This window comes from Scyliorhinus canicula, chromosome 25 (genome assembly GCF_902713615.1).
Source record: "Scyliorhinus canicula chromosome 25, sScyCan1.1, whole genome shotgun sequence".
NCBI classification, from domain to species: domain Eukaryota; kingdom Metazoa; phylum Chordata; class Chondrichthyes; order Carcharhiniformes; family Scyliorhinidae; genus Scyliorhinus; species Scyliorhinus canicula.
In genome coordinates this window covers 8542263-8560254 of record NC_052170.1, presented here as the reverse complement: position 1 = coordinate 8560254, position 17992 = coordinate 8542263, and the positions used below count along the sequence as shown (strand labels likewise).

The 17992-nt window shown below is 48.4% G+C and overlaps 1 protein-coding gene across 5 annotated transcripts in view; it reads left to right on the top strand.

Moving 5' to 3' along the window:
• The window catches only part of LOC119957102 (microtubule-associated serine/threonine-protein kinase 1-like), a 170688-nt gene that overhangs the window by 48373 nt on the left and 104323 nt on the right, over positions 1-17992 (top strand). For 4 of the 5 annotated variants that reach the window (XM_038784799.1, XM_038784797.1, XM_038784795.1 and 1 more), the window contains exon 1: positions 764-980. The exons of the other annotated variant lie outside the window; for it this stretch is intronic. In XM_038784799.1, the coding sequence (XP_038640727.1) occupies positions 898-980 (83 nt within the window). In that variant the 5' untranslated portion in view covers positions 764-897. Of the gene's footprint in view, positions 1-763; positions 981-17992 lie in introns of those variants that run through there. 5 annotated transcript variants of the gene reach the window in all.

Here is a 17992-nt window from a genome sequence, read left to right as displayed (position 1 = left end):
GAATCGCCGCTCGCCCGTTACAAACGGCGAGCGCCAATTCTCCCAGCGGCCAGCCGTAAATCTCGGCGCGTCGGTTTGGGGGGTTGGGAGAATCGCGTGCGGGTGCCGGGGCGGTGTGGCGGGACTCGCCCGGTGCCCCCGCGATTCTCTCACCTGGCGTGGGGGGGGTGGGGGGGAATTGCGCCCTCTGTCTCCCTCTCTCCGTCTCCCTCTCTCCGTCTCCCTCTCTCTCCATCTCCCTCTCCCCGTCTCCCTCTCTCTCCATCTCCCTCCCTCTCTCCGTCTCTCTCTTTGTCTCTCTATCTCTCTCTCTCTGTCTCTCTGTCATTCCCTCTGTCTCTCTCTGTTTCTCTCCCTCTGTCCCTCGCTTTCTTTCTCTGTCTCTCTCTCCATCTCTCTCTCTCGCTTTCTGTTACCTACCTGAGTCTGTCTCACTCCCAGACCTATTGCTGTTTAGTCCTCTATACTTTCCTCAGATTTATTCTGGAGTTTGCAGCTGAACTCTGGCTGAATAGCTGAGCTGCTTCATGAATAAACACCGTGTCCCCCGGAACACTCACACATGACGGATGGGGGCAAGCTTGTGACTGACTGACGTGAAGCCCCAGTACAGATTCTCAATGAAGCTGGAATGGGGTGGCTGGGGGTCAATGTGGCAGCTCTTCCAATCTCAGACTGCTGGTGGCAATAGATTCACACACACGCTTGTACTACAGGCACATGCTCTCTCTCTCTCTCTCACACACACACTCACACAGAAAATCCTCCCCTTCCCAAGCTGGTGGAATAATCTGGCAAACCTGTCGAGGGAATTGGAGCAGCTTTTTTTCCCCTCCGTGGCTACACGGTGCTGTAGACCGACAAACGCGACCATCACAATGTCAGCTCTCCGGGACCATGTCTGACTCTCTCTGGACAGTGCTGTCTAATTTTTCTATGCCGTATTTCCTTGACAGCAGCATGTTCCGACGGTCCAAAAGGTAATTAAGAGCCTGCCTCCGTTTAACAAAGGAAGGGGAATGATCTTGTGTGGTTACGGTACAAGGGAGTCTGTATGAGGGAAGGTCAAATGTGTGTGTGTGTGTTCAGGGTGGTGGTTCGATTTGTAAATGGGGTGTATAAAAAGATAGATGTTTGGAGGGGGAAATGGGCTGTGGTTCATGCACCGATATTGAGATGAAGGAGGGATTAAATGTCCCCTCCCCAGTCCTTGCTGAAAAGACGGCGGGCTGTTGAAAGCAGCCATAAGCACTCCGCCTTCTTGAGTGGTTCACCTTAGCAAGACAGTAGAAGGAGGCGAGATGTCTGCTTTCTGTGCTGCAAAGGGCTGAGGGCTTTGCGACATTGTACCTGTGATTGTGAGGTTGAACAGCACTGCCTGGAACTGTGATCGCTGGAGGGTGTGTGAGTGTTATTATCGGGATTGAAGAGCAGCTCAGTAAATGCTGAGATGGATTCTATTGTTCCACTTTGACCCCCCTTTGTGTGCTGTACAGCTGCTTTACCAACACACACATATCCAAATACACATATGTATATAGACATACACACACACATATACAAATACACATATGTATATAGACATGCACATACACATATCCATATACACATATGTATATAGACATACACACACACATATACAAATACACATATGTATATAGACATGCACACACACATATCCATATACACATAATTATATAGACATACACACACACATATCCATATACACATATGTATATAGACATACACACACATGTATATAGACATGCACACACGCACATATATCCATATACACACATGTATATAGACATACACACATATATACATATATGTATATAGACATGCACACACACATATCCGTATACACATATGTATATAGACATGCACACACACATATCCATATGCACATATGTATATAGACATGCGCACACACATATATCCAAATACACATATGTATATTGTCATGCACACACATTTCCACACACACATATGTATATAGACATGCACACAAACATATACATATACACATATGTATATAGACATGCACACATACATTTCCACATACACATATGTATATAGATATGCACACACACATATACATATACACATATGTATATAGACATGCGCAGACATATATATCCATATACACATATGTATATAGACATGCACACACATATATATCCATATACACATATGTATATAGACATGCACACACATATATATCCATATACACATATGTATATAGACATGCACACACACATATATCCACATACACATATGTATATAGACACGCACACACACATATCCATATACACATATGTATATAGACATGAACACACACATATCCATACACACATATGTATATAGACATGCACACACATGTATATCCATATACACATATGTATATAGACATGCACACACACATATATCCACATACACATATGTATATAGACATGCACAGACACACATATCCATATTCACATATGTATATAGACATGCACACACATATCCACATATGCATATAGACATGCACACACATATCCATACGCACATATGTATATCGACATGCACATATCCATATACACATATGCATTTAGACATGCACACACACATTTCCACATACACATATGTATATAGACATGCACACAAACATATACATATACACATATGTATATAGACATGCACACACACATATCCATATGCACATATGTATATAGCCATGCACACACATATATATCCTTGTACACATATGTATATAGACATGCACACACACATATATCCATATGCACATATGTATATAGACATGCACACATATATATCCATATGCACATATGTATATAGATATGCACACACATATATATCCATATACACATATGTATATAGACATGCACACACATATATCCATATACACATATGTCCACATACACATATGTACATAGACATGCACACACATATCCATATGCACATATGTATATCGACATGCACACACACATATCCATATACGCATATGTATATAGACATGCACACACACATTTCCACATACACACATGTATATAGACATGCACACAAACATATACATATATGTATATAGACATGAACACACACATATCCATATGCACATATGTATATCGACATGCATACACATATATATCCATACGCTCATATGTATATAGACATGCACACACATATATATCCATGTACACATATGTATATAGACATGCACACACACATGTACACATGTATCCATATGCACATATGTATATAGACATGCACACATATATATCCATAATACACATGTGTATATAGACATACACACACATATCCATATTCACATATGTATATAGACATGCACACACATCTATATCCATATACACAGATGTATATAGACATGCACACACACATATATCCATATACACATATGTATATAGACATGCACACACAGATATAACCCTATGCACATATATATATAGACATGCACACACACATATATCCATATAAACATATGTATATAGACATGCACACACACATATCCATATACACATGTGTACATAGACATGCACACATACATATATCCATACAGACACACACACACATATATATCCATATACACATATGTATATAGACATGCACACACACATATCCATATGCACGTATGTATATATATAGACATACACACATATCCATATGCACATATGTATATAGACATGCACACATATCCATATACACATATGTATTTAGACATGCACACACGCATATCCATATGCACATATGTATCTAGACATGCACACACACATATATACACACATGTACATGGACATGCACACCCACATATATACATATATGTATATAGACATATACACAGACATACACATATGTATATAGACATTCATGACACACACATATATAATAATAACAATCGCTTATTGTCACAAGTCAGCTTCAATAAAGTTACTGTGAAAAGCCCCGAGTTGCCGCCTTCCGGTGCCTGTTCGGGGAGGTCGGTACAGGAATTGAACCTGTGCTGCTGGTCTTGTTCTGCGTTACAAGTCAGCTGTTTAGCCCACTGTGCTAAACCAGCCCTTATCTGTAAATAGACATGCGGACGCACAGATACTTGTACACGTATGTATATAGACATATGAACGCACAGACACATTTGTATACAGACATTCACACACAGGCTCATGGACTGCGTTCACATCCCACCCTCTCCCCCCCCTCACTCCGTGACTGCCATCAGCCCTCATCCGCCTGTGGCCTGGGTTCCTTGACCTTTGACTGGCTAGCTGCTCTTGGGGGGGGGGGGGGGGGGGGGGGGGGATGGAATTACCTTTGTGGGGGGGGGTCCCTAATCTTGGCAAAAGTCTGCTGTTGGCTACCTGAGTGACTGGTCCTTTAATTTGGTCGGTCTTTCCCAAAGGAGGTGACGCAGGTACCCTGGCGGCTGCCTAGCCAGCGGGAGTGGCCTCCGTTACCGTTATTCAATCCAGGAACTTGAGATCATCCAGGTCAATGCAGCCCCGCTTGATCGGCACCCCTTCCACCACCTTAAATAAACATTCACTCCCTCCATCACCGACGCACCGTGGCAGCCGTGTGTACCATCTCCAAGATGCACTGCAGCATGTCTCTCTCCCCCCTCACTAAATATTCAGACAACAAGCCTCCTCCAACGTCACTTTCCAAGTCTGTGACCTCTAACAACGAGAAGGACAAGGTCAGCAGACTCATGCCAGTGCCCCCAGCTGCATGTTCCCCACCAAGTTGCACAGAACACAAATATACAGAAAATAAAGACAAACACAGATTTTTCTTTTCTTTATTCTTTCCTGGGATGTGAGTTTCACTGGCAAGGCCAGCATTTGTTGCCCATCCCTAATTGCCCTTGAACTGAAGGGTTTGCTCGGCCATTTCAGAGGGCAGTTCAGAGTCAACCACATCGCTGTGGGTCTGGAGTCAAATAATAAGGAAATACTCACATAGATATAAACCTGCACACAGATGCACACACAGTATACCAGTAGGTACATCTCTGTTCAATGCAAAGTCCTTGGGCGGGGTTCTCCAATGGCTGGAGGCAAACGCGATTGGGCGGGGAATTGGTTGTGATGCCAGATTTGTGGCTGCCGACGATTTGATGCCAAATCGCAAATCTCCGTCACCTCGACAGCAGCGTCAATGCGGTCCGGGACGCACATACACTACACCGTTTGCATGTCATTAGCGGGCTCGACCCCGGTATTCTCCGGAGCCTCCGCGATGCTCCGCCTCCGAGGCGGCAAGTTCCCGATGGCGCAGTTCACTTGTGCTTTTAAAAAGCGTGAAACCGATATCGCGGCTGCTGAGGGCGAGAGAGCGCGGGTACAACATCGCGTGTCCAACATCGCCACAGTTTGCTGACAATTGTGCCGCTGGCGGGGGGGGCCTTCTGTCAGGACCGGGGGGCATGGCCAGGAGGTGGGCTGAGTGGGTCATAGATCATAGCATAGATCATAGCATTTACAGTGCAAAAGGAGGCCATTCGGCCCATCGGGTCTGCACCCGCTCTTGGAAAGAGCCCCCTACCCAACCTCACACCTCCACCCTATCCCCATAACCCAGTAACCCCACCCAACACTAAGGGCAATTTTGGACACTGAGGGCAATTTATCACGGCCAATCTGCCTAACCTGCACATCTTTGGACTGTGGGAGGAAGCCGGAGCACCCGGAGGAAACCCACGCAGACACGGGGTGAATGTGCAGACTCCGCACGGACAGTGACCCAAGCTGGAATCGAACCTGGGACTCTGGAGCTGTGAAGCAATCGTGCTAACCACTGTGCTACCGTGCTGAGTCGGGGTGGACGGGCACGGAACACCATTGCCCAGCCGGAAAGGCAGCCTTGCAGCAGCTCACGCCGCTGACTGCCCACCGTGAACTTAGTGCCATGGGTCGTACAGTTGTTACCCCCAGGCCACCCGCCTAGGTGCCCTCTGACCCCAGCCGACCCATCAGCTGTATGGGAATGCTCCAGCACAACCAGTGCCACCTTGTTGGCTGGGATGAGTGTGTGTGGGGAGTGTAATGTGTGTGTGCGGCTGCAGCTTGTCAGCCTCCCGAGTGTCAATCACGGACCCGCGTATTCTGCACCGTTTCTCATTGGAATCGACTGTGTTCCACATGGCTCCGGTGCCAGCCCCTCCACTGTCGCTGAATCGGTCCAGGCGCGGCACCAGTTTTGCTGTTGTGAAAGTCCACGAATCCTGCCCTGGCGTCAACACAAACTCATAAACGGGGAATCCCACACCTTAGTTTTAGGGCATTTCCCACAATTTTTCAACCAACGATGATGGAGGAGGGACAGGGTCTGCGGGAATAAAGGCAACCAAAACAAAAACAGTAATTCACAGGGAGGTTGTGGGGGGGGGGGGGGGGGGGGGGGGGGGGGGGGGGGTGATTTTCAGCCTGCACTGCCGTGTGAGGAATTGGCGACACGGGCAGAAAATCCGGAGAGAATCCAGAAACGTGAGAGAACACGTTCCCGGTTTTCCCTGACCCTCGCCGGGAACATCTCAACGTTCCCTCCCTTATTTGAATAGGTTTGAATGCATTTAAGCATTACTAACGGGAAGGGGAGGGACATGCCCGTGAAGGGCTCTGGCACTGTTCCCGACCAAGGTGCCCTCCTGTGCCGGGGCAGTGCCGGTGCGGGCCCTAGTGGGAGCCCCATAGGGGAGGGGGTTCATTTATGTCTGGTGGGGAGGGGGTGGGGAGAGCGGGCACTGATGGCGGGGGTGAATTATCGGTTCTACTTTGCTAGCGGAGAATGGTGGTAGTGGAATTGGGGTGGGAGGGGGGGGTGGGTAGAGCCCCCGATACCTTCATGGTGGGGGGGGGGGGGGCTGAGAGGGGAAAGCGCTCCCGATACCACTATGGTGGGGGGGAGGGGGAGAGAGCCCCCGATACCATGGTGGGGGCTGGCGGCCTTTGGGCCTCAGTGTTGATCAGGGCACCGTTTAAAGATGGCAACCCACGATCTCTGTGGAGCCAGGCTTGCCCCCTTCATCAGGACCCTGCCCCGCCAGAGTGATGGCCTAAACCACGCCCACTCTCTCTCTCTCTTTTTTTTTAATGAGGTTCAATTCCTGGAGAGAAAACTGATTCCTCCTGTGTTGACTCAAAGCACAAGCTGCCTGGAAAGGTGCTGAAAATGTAAGTTATCCTTTACACACGGTGTAAATGGGCAGAATTGGGAAACCAAGAGATTTGGCCCACCCGGCAAATTCCTAAACTTTGTGTGTGTGTCACAGGCCTGGGGTTCAAATCTGTGGTCATTTTGCACAAGGCACTGAAATGGATGCTCGTAACAAATCCCTCAGCTCAGGCACCAGGGAGGGGCATGTGATGGTCTCATTAGGGGCTGGTTTAGCACACTGGGCTAAATTGCTGGCTTTTAAAGCAGGCCAGCAGCACGGTTCAATTCCCGTACCAGCCTCCCCGGACAGGCGCCGGATTGTGGCGACTAGGGGCTTTTCACAGTAACTTCATTGAAGACTACTCGTGACAATAAGCGATTTTAATTTCATTTCATTTTCATTAGAACATAAGAAATAGGAGCAGGAGTAGGCCATTTGGCCCATCGCTCCTACCCCACCTTTCAGTTCGATAGTGGCTGATTTTATGCCTCGACCCCACTCTCGTCCAAAGGTTTGAATAGGACTTGTCCTTTTCACGAGCGGTGGCAGTAAGGATGCCCGAACACGAGGGAATCTGCACCGTTACACGGGCACAGGTTTGCAGCCTTGCCCCATGTGTGAGGTGGTGCTACCTCCCCCCCACCCTGCCCTGCCCCACCCCCACACCACACTCGAGCATTGTGGATAGCACAATCACTTCACAGCTCCAGGGTCCCAGGTTCGATTCCGGCTTGGGTCACTGCCTGTGCGGAGTCTGCACATCTTCCCCGTGTCTGCGTGGGTTTCCTCCGGGTGCTCCGGTTTCCTCCCACAGTCCAAAGATGTGCAGGTTAGGTGGATTGGCTATGCTAAATTGCCCTAAGTGTCAAAATTGCCCTTAGTGTTGGGTGGGGTTACTGGGTTATGGGGATAGGGTGGAGGTGTTGATCTTGGGTAGGGTGCTCTTTCCAAGAACTGGTGCAGACTCGATGGGCCGAATGGCCTCCTTCTGCACTGTAAATTCTATGTAATTCTATGTAATAGAACATAGAACAGTACAGCACAGAACAGGCACTTCGGCCCTCGATGTTGTGCCGAACAATGATCACCCTACTCAAACCCACGCTATACCCGTAACCCAACAACCCTCCCCCCCTTAACCTTACTTTTAAGGACACTACGGGCAATTTAATGCACCAAAGGAGATACTGCCTATCATTCCCAACTGATTTTACTCACCTCCCCCCCCCCCCCATTTTCCAACCCTCTCCCTTGGCAGTGGTGGGAGGCATCGTGGGGGTGGGGCGGGTACAATTCCAGCCCTTATACCTATCATGTGAGAGTCAAGGAAACGGTCCTACACAATCAATTAGGACCCTTGTAAAAAGGTTCCTCAAATGCTGGAATGGGTATTAAGGGCGCTGGTTTTATTACTGCTTGAGGTTTCCCTATCACTTGACATGTGTGACACGATTGACAAAATTCAATTACATCTTTCTGTAGTCCAGGCCAATAAAAATGTTTCTGGATTTTAGCTTGAGTTTTCCTTATTCCCAAATGACCTCCCACTGGTACCTCATGTGCAACTCGCAACACCTCCTTTCTATACCCTACCGGCAATACTACTTGATGAACCTCTGCCCACTTTTCATCCGCCTGCATATGTAAAGGTCTCCATTTTCTCATCAAGACATTACTTTCACGGCAATAACACTCTGCTATACACTCAGATTCCTCTTCCGTGTATGCTTTCTGATACATCCGAGAAATTTTCGTTATCTTAAATCAACCTTGTCGCTCTTCATCTCTTCATACATTTTTGTCTGCTCTTTTGGAAAATCCTGTTAGTGGGGTTTTAAATTTGCAAATCCTTGTCTGGCGTACCCTTCTCTGACCCCCTGCCTTTCCCTCCAACCCCATGACCTTTGCCGTCCCCTACCCAATTTCTGAAGTGGAACATGTTGTTCACATTCAATTCAGTTTTGATTGTGAGTTTGTCGCCATTTGTTTGACGTGGCCCACAGCCACGCTGCCCCATGGGGCAGTGACTCATCAGCAGTGAGAAGGTGAGCAGACATTTTAATTACTCCACACAGCAGGCGTCTGAATCAATGGGACAGGCTGGCCAAGGTTCTGGAAAACATCCCCGACTGAGATATGACACATGGGATGGATGAAGAGTAATTGACATGAAAAACCTGTCCTGTAGAATCAACGCAGTCATAAAGTTTTTTATTCTGCAACACGCCCGAGCCTCTGTTTGAAGAAATAAGAACAGGAGGAGGCCATTCAGCCCGTTGAGCCTGCTGCACCAGTCAATATGATCTTGGGCTCCAACTCTGCTTTCTCTCCCACTCCTCATATCCCTTGATTCTCTGAGAGATCACAAATCTGACTATCCCCACCTTAAATGTATTTCAATGATGGAGCATCCATGGGCGGGGTGTACTGCCGGCGGTAATAGAGAATCCCACTCAATCTCCCAACGCTCACCCTATTGAGCTCCTTCAGAATCTTGTCTGTATAAGGTGCTGGTGAGAGTGACTGCCCTTGACATCAAGGTGACATTTCACCGAATATGGTATCAAGGAGCCCTAGCTAAACTGGAGTCAATGGGAATCAGGGGGAAAACTCTCCGCTGGTTGGAGTCATACCCGGCACAAAGGAAGATGGTTGTGGTGGTTGGAGGTCAATCATCTCAGCTCCAGGACATCACTGCAGGAGTTCCTCAGGGTAGTGTCCTAGGCCCAACCATCTTCAGCTGCTTCATCAACGATCTCCCTTCCATTATAAGGTCAGAGTGGGGATGTTTGCGGATGGCTGCACAATGTTCAGCATCATTTGCGACTCCTCAGATAATGAAGCAGCTCACGTCCAAATGCAGCAAGGCCTGGACAATATCCAGGCTCGGGCTGACCAATGGCAAGTTACTTTTGAGCTACACGAGTGCCAGGCAATGACCATCTCCTATGAGAGAACATCCAACCACTGCCCCTTGACATTCAATGGCTTTACCATTTCTGAATCCCCCACAACATCCTGGGGTTACCATTGATCAGAAACTGAACTGGACTAGCCATATTAATACTGTGGCTACCAGGGCAGGTCAAAGGCTAGAAATCCTACGCTGAGTAACTCACCTCCTGCACCTCCCCCCCCCCCCCCCCCCCCCCCCCCCCCCCCCCCCCTCCCCCCTACCAAAAGTCAGTCCACCATCTACAAGGCACAAGTCAGGAGTGTGATGGAATACTCTCCACTTGCCTGGATGAGCGCAGCTCCAACAACACTCAAGTAGCTCAACAACACCCAGGACAAAGCAGCCCGGGGTTATGGGGAGAAGGTAGGAGAATGGGGATGAGAAACATATCAGCCATGATTGAATGGCGGAGCAGACTCAATGGGCTGAATGTCCTAAATCGGCTCCTATGTCTTATCTAGGCTGGCACACAAGATAAATAGGTTCAACGGGAACTGCGATTGAGGACCGTGGTGAGAATGTTCCCAGAAAATGGAACTGACTTGTCAAATAAAGGGACAGGCCGGTTGGTTTATTTTCCTAATAATGTGTCATTTTTATGATCATTGATTTCTTGACGAATTTTGTGATGAAGGCTGAAGTGCTGGGGTCGAAGGCAGAAGACGAACCATCTTTGACCACAGAATCCAATTAGGGCATCCACTTAGGTGGCCCCTGTGAGGCCTGTTGAGGGTGGCAGACCTGCCCCCCGCCCCAAGAGCCACTCAGAGGACTGGCGGTTCAGCCGTCTCAGTACTGCCACCATGAGCAGTGGCCATTGCCAGGGTTGCACCTTGAGGATGAGGGTGCATCGATGATCGAGCATCTTCGAAGGTAGGTATGTTGGGCTGGAGCCAGGCGGGCAGGGTGTAGCAATTAGGGTGGGGTTTGGCGGGGGTAGAGGGGTCGCTGAGGACAGACAGTGCCGCGGGATTTCACTGGACCATATCCCCGCGCACTGGCGAGCCCCTCGGTGTGGGCAAAATGCCAGCAGAGAGAGGTCCTTTCTTTGCTACTTGAGTGGTTCATTTGAGCTGCTGGCCGGCGACCCAAATGCCGGCTTTGCCACTGCTGGTAAAATGATATGACAGCGGAGATACACCAGGTCCGTTCCCCCAAGGCCTTCCCACGTCGTTTTGTCAGTCTTCCCACCTCTCAACCCATTGCCAGTCAGTAAAATTAAGGCCCACGAGACACATTCAACGCTCTTTCCAAGGTGAAGTCTGGAGAACATTGTGAAAGGCAACATGGTTGATTGTTCCACTGAGACGTCTTTGATATGTTACAGCGGCGACACATTGGCACTTCCACATTCCCGAACGTGAGCATGCCTTTGCTCGGTTGGCAGCTTCAGATTGTCCTCGTGCTTGAACCGTGCCGGGGCGGGGGGGGGGGGGGGGGGGGGGGGGGGGGCGGGGGGGGGGGGGCGTGCAAGTGTTACCACTTTGTCCCACCTTTTAACGTGATCTGTCAGTATCCACAAGCCAATGCACAGGACTTGCCAATTTCTGTCAGGGCCCTGCTGATTTTAATGCTGCTTTGTTAGACGCAGGGCCCGATTCAGTGGGTGGCCACTCATCGATCGGCAGCTGCAGTGAACACCGCCTCAGTGGGGGAGTGGCCGGAGAGAACGTATTTTGTAACTTAAATTAAATCTTGAAATCCTGAATCCTTGTCAAATCTCTCTGCTCCCGGTTCGAGGTCAGGTACAACAGGTTTCGAATAAAGCTGCCTCGCCTCTCCCCAGCCCTTCAATGGGACTTCATCAATCCTGAGGGACAGTGCTCTTGGGCACCAATGACAATTAAATAGGCAACCTGAGCAGTGAAGTCCCACTACATCCCTGTCATGTCCTGGTCTTGTTCTCCATGTTCAATCTGTAGGAAGGAATGGGAGGGGTATTTTTTTCCACGTGCAGTTTGGGTGTAAATTATCTGGCCAACAGCAATTTTACCATCAGGTCTAAGTGGGGAATACCCCCACCCCTCTATTCCCTCCCCCCTACCCATCCCCCCAGGCCAAACCTGCGAGCCTGAACCTGGGCCAAAAGGGGGCAAGGGCCGGTAAATTCTAGAACCTAACTGTGGGCCGTTCATGCACCAGAAACTGTCAGGCTGTCATGGGAACCTAACCAGTTCCCTGCTGTGCTTCCCCGTGTATGCGTGGGTTTCCTCCGGGTGCTCCGGTTTCCTCCCACAGTCCAAAGATGTGCAGGTTAGGTGGATTGGCCATGATAAATTGCCCTTAGTGTCCAAAATTGCCCTTAGTGTTGGGTGGGGTTACTGGATTATGGGGATAGGGTGGAGGTGTTGACCTTGGGTAGGGTGCTCTTTCCAAGTGCCGGTGCAGACTCGATGGGCCGAATGGCCTCCTTCTGCACTGTAAATTCTATGAAAAATTAACAGTGCAGAAGGAGGTCATTTGGCCCATCGCGTCAGCACCACCCCTTGGAAAGAACACCCCACACCTCCACCCTTTTCCTGTGACCCAGTGACCCCTCCTAACCTTTTTTGACACGAAGGGGCAATTTAGCACGGCCAATCCACCCAACCTGCACGTCTTTGGACTGTGGGAGGAAACCGGAGCACCCGGAGGAAACCCACGCAGACACGGGGAGAACGTGCAGACTCCGCACAGAAAGTGACCCAAGCCGGGAATCGAACCTGGGACCCTGGAGCTGTGAAGCAACGGTGCTAACCAATGTGCTACCGTGCTGCCACCCTTGCATTCTCTGGTCTATATGTGACTCCAGTCCTGACCCAGAATGGTTGACTATTAGCTGCCCTCTAAAGTGGCATCTTTACCAATAGAGCCTTGCTGTACTCAAGAAGGTAGCCCACCACTGCCATCTCAAGGGCAACATGGTAACAAATGCTGGTCTTGCCAATGATCTCCACGTCTTATGGAATTTTTAAAACCCCATTTGATGTTGCAGTTTTCAACAAGTGCTGGAGTTTAACCAGTTCTGACAGGTTGGCAATGAAGTTCAAGGACTAACGGAACAAAAGACTCATTAAAACCTCTGGAGCTTTCAACATAGCTCTGCCCTCTCAAGGTCATTGCAAACTGCTGGAATGAGCTAACTCATCATCCGGCACAAAAAATTCATTTTTATTTGTTCGCGGGATGTGGGCGTCGCTGGCGAGGGAAACATTTTTACTGCCGGCCCTTAATTGCCCTTGAGAAGGTGGTGGTGAGCCGCTGCAGCCCACGAGGTGTAGGTACACCTACCGTGCTGCTAGGGAGGGAGCTCCAACGACAGTGAAGGAACGGCTGGGTGTATTTCCAAGTCAGGCTGGCGTGTGGCTTGGAGGGGATCTTGTAGGTGTTCCCATGTGTCTGCTGCCCTTGCCCTTCCAGGTGGGTTTGGAAGGTGCTGTCAAAGAAGCCTCGATGGTTTGCTGCAGTGCATCTTGTAGATGGTACACACTGCTGCCATTGTGGTGGATGAAATGTATGTTTTAAGTAGCGAACAAGGTGCCTATCAAGGACCACTTTGCTTTGGATGGTCTTGACCATCTTGAATGCTGTTGGAGTGGCACTCATCTAATATCCTCCAACTCCATGCACAGATTGCCCCTTAGTCCTTAATGGGCCAACTATTCCTTGGTTATCCTCTCCTTAATATACTTACATAGAATATCTTGGGATTCCCCCTAATCCTACCCGCCAATGCTTTCTCATTCCCCTCTTTGCTCTCCTAATTCCTTTCTTAAGTTACCCCTGCATTTTCTATACTCCACTGAGGCCTCTGCTCATTTACTCCCTTTGTACCTGCTAAAACCTTGTCTTTTCTTTCTTATCTATTCCTGAATATTCCTAGACATTCCGTGTTCTCTGGGTTTGTTGCTCCTACATTTCACCCTAAGGGGAACATGTTGGGCCTGTACTCTCCCCATTTTCTTTTTAAATGTCCCTCACTGGTTTACCTTAGATTTTCCCACAAGAACCTTTTCCCAGTCTACTTTGGCCAGATCCTGCCTTATTCTAATAAGATCTGCCTTCCCCCAGTCCAAGATAATATTTTGAAGACCATCTTTTCCCTTTTCCATAACATATTTAAATCATATTATGTTGTGGTCACTATTACTAAAATTCTCCCCCACTGCCACCTCGAACCCTTGTCCTCTTCGCTCCCCAGAATTAGATCCAGCACTGTGTCATCCCTTGTTGGACCTCAATAATAATAATAATAATAATTGTTTATTGTCACGAGTAGGCTTCAATTAAGTTACTGTGAAAAACCCCTAGTAGCCACATTCCGGCGCCTGTTCGGGGAGGCCGGTACGGGAATTGAACCCGCGCTGCTGGCATTGTTCTGCATTACAAGCCAGCTGTTTAACCCACTGTGCAGCCTTCTACATATTGACATTAAAAATCTCTTCTGAATACATGGCAAGAAATGTGGTCCCTCTAAATCCCTTTGTTCTGTAACTATCCCAACTAAAGTTGGGGAAGTTGAAATCCCCTAAAAAAATACCCTATTATTATTTTTACATATACTAGTAAATTGTCTGCATATCTGCTCCACTATTGCCCGCTGACTGTTTGAGGGCCTATAATACACTCCCAACAATATGACTGCCCCCTTTGTATTCCTAAACTCTACCCACAAAGCCTCATTTGAAGACCCTTCCAGGATATTGTCCCTCCTTACTGCTGTAACTGACTCCTTAATTAATAATGCAACACCACCTCCTCTTTTACACTCTTCCCTGTTTACACCCCAGAACGTGGAGTTGCTGTCCTGCCCCTTCCTCAACCACGACTCTGTGATGGCAGCAATATCACAATCCCACGTGTCAATCCATGCCCTTAACTCATCAGTCTTACCTATAATATCCCTGATGTGGAGATGCCGGCGTTGGACTGGGGTGAGCACAGTAAGAAGTCTTACAACACCAGGTTAAAGTCCAACAGGTTTGTTTCAAACACGAGCTTTCGGAGCACGGCTCCTTCTTCAGGTGAATGTGAATTCTTCACCTGAAGAAGGAGCCGTGCTCCGAAAGCTCGTGTTTGAAACAAACCTGTTGGACTTTAACCTGGTGTTGTAAGACTTCTTACTATAATATCCCTGGCATTAAAGTAGAGGCCATCCAGCCTCCCCTTACTCCCTTGGAACTCAAGGCTGAACTCCCACTTGGTTCCTTTACTGTAGTATGCAATGTCCCTATTGCTGTGTCCCCTCTCCTCTGCCAAACTAATTTAAACTCCTCCCAACAGCACCAGCAAACCCACGCACAAGGTTGTTAGTCCCATTCTGGCTCAGTTGTACATGCCCCACCTTCCCCAGAAACAATCCCAGTGATCCAGAAGACTAAAACCCTCTCTCCTGTACCAAGTCTTGAGCTGCACATTCATCTGCCCTATTCACCTATTGCTGTACTTGCTAGCGCATGGTACCAGCAGTGATTCAGAGAAGCCACCCAACTTCCTATTACCAATTTCTCTACTTTAACCGAACAGACCTTTTCCCCCACATCTCCAATTCGTAACATAAGAGATAAGAGCATCGTAGCCATTCAGCCCCTCCATCCTGCTACAAAATTCTATTAGATCGTTGCTGCTTTTCCACCTTAGCGTCATTTTCCCGTGCAATTCTCACACCTCTTGATACTTTTAATATTCAGAAATCTATCTAGCTCTGTCTTTAAAAAAAATTAGAGTACCCAAATATTTTTTTCCAATTAAGGGGCAATTTAGCGTGGCCAATTCACCTACTCTGCGCATCTTTGGGTTGTGGGGTGAAAGCCACACAGACACGGGGGAATGTGCAAACTCCACACGGACAGTGGCCTGGGGCCGGGATCGAATCCGGGTCCTCGGTGCTGTGAGGCAACAGTGCTAAACCACTGCGCCACCGTGCCTCCCACGTCTGCCTCTGTCTTAAACGTACTCAATGACTAAGCTTCCACAGCCCTCTGGGGCAGGGAATTCCAAAATTTCGCAGCTCTCGAACCGAAGAAATGCCTCCCCGTCTGAGCCCTAAATGGCCTATCCCTTATTCTGAGAGTCTATCTCAGGGGTGGGCAAACTTTTCCGTGCAAGGGCCACATTCAGAAATTCACAATTTTAAAGGGCCGCATAGTATATTAAGTAAAATAATTACTTCACCCGGTTATGATTCTGGGCGCCTCATATAGAACATAGAACAGTACAGCACAGAACAGGCTCTTCGGCCCTCGACGTTGAGCCGAGCAATGATCACCCTACTCAAGTCAACGTATCCACCCTATACCAGTAAGTAACCCAACTGCGCCCCCCCCCCCATTAACGTTAAAAAAAAATTAAAAATTAAAAAAAAAATTAAAACATTTTTTTTTTTTAAATGACTTGGTGGGCCGCATAAAGACCTTTGGCGGGCCGCATGCGGCCCGCGGGCCGTAGTTTGCCCACCCCTGGTCTATCTCCTGGTTCTAGATCCCCCAGCCTGTGGAATGTCCTCCTTGCATCTATCCCATCGAGACGTGTAAGAACTTTGTATGTTTTGCCGAGATCGCAACTCATCCTTCTAAACTGTAGGGAAGACGGGGCCCAGCCTCCTCAATCCCTCCTCACCGGATAACCCTGCCATCCCAGAAATCAGTCCGGTGAGCCTTTGATGTGCTCCCTCAATGACAAGAACATCCTTCCTTAGGTAATGAGACCGAAACTCTCTGCAGTACTCCAGATGTGGTCTAACCGGGGGGGGGGGGGTCTATGCAATCGCGGACATTTTTACTCCTGGTACTCAATTATTTTTCTATAGTTGGTAGATTATTAAAAAAGCACACAATCTGTTTAATGCCTCTTCTCCAGGATTGTCCTGGAGGTCCTTGTTCAATTCCCTGGACACTCTCGGATGTCTACCAACACTGCAATGGGAAATACCCACCCACTGGCATGTTATCTGCCCAGTTACACCGCCTGTAAATCCAGCTTGTTGACTAACAATTATAGGGAGCCCCCCCCCCCCCCCCCCCCCCCCCCGCTCCGGCAGGTCTGACATCCCGAATATGGCCCGTGAGGGACTGGGCTCCAGTTCAATTTGTAGAATCGCCAACAAGGTGCTGAAGATGGAGACCCAAAATCGCACGGGCCCAGGCCATGCCCAGAACATACGTACATGTGTGGCCGGGCCCCCTCCCACAGCGCTCACACTTACCCTCCACCACCTCAAACAGCCGAATCATCCCGGACATTGTCACGGGAGCCACATAGCTAACCACTGAACATGGACAAAATGGAAATTATAATGACATAACCCAAAATGTGATCTGAGGAACTCTGTTGCTATGGCACGTTGCTAAGGTGCTTTATGCTTCCCATGGCCTCTTTCTTAAAAATATTTTCTTCTATTGATTTGTTAAGGAAATTGGCTTGGGAGAGTTCACGACTTGATCTACCTGCCCAATTAACACACCGCTTTTTTGAAGAGGGACCCTGAGCTAATAACTGTAGCACGACTGATGTTTCATTTGACACCTTCACCTGAGAGGGTTGCTAACCCGCCAGAGTTGCCCTGGAGCGCTCAGGAACTGGAGGGTAACTCCTGGGCACTGCTGCAAACAATACCCAAGGAGGAATTTATTGCTGCTTTTTTAAAAAAAATGTGTATTTTCTTCAATGATGGGCCAAAGGGGCTTTACCCGTGCTGTAGCCCTTAATGACTCTGAGCAGGGACCTCTTTAGGTGTAGTGACATTTATCTCTCCCCTTTCTTTTCCTTCACGTTCGGCTGCGGTTCAATGAGTTCCACTTGTGTCTCCAAGTCAGAGATTTGAGTATAAATTCTAGGCCGACACTCCAGTGCAGTACTGAGGGAGTGCCTCACTGTTGGAG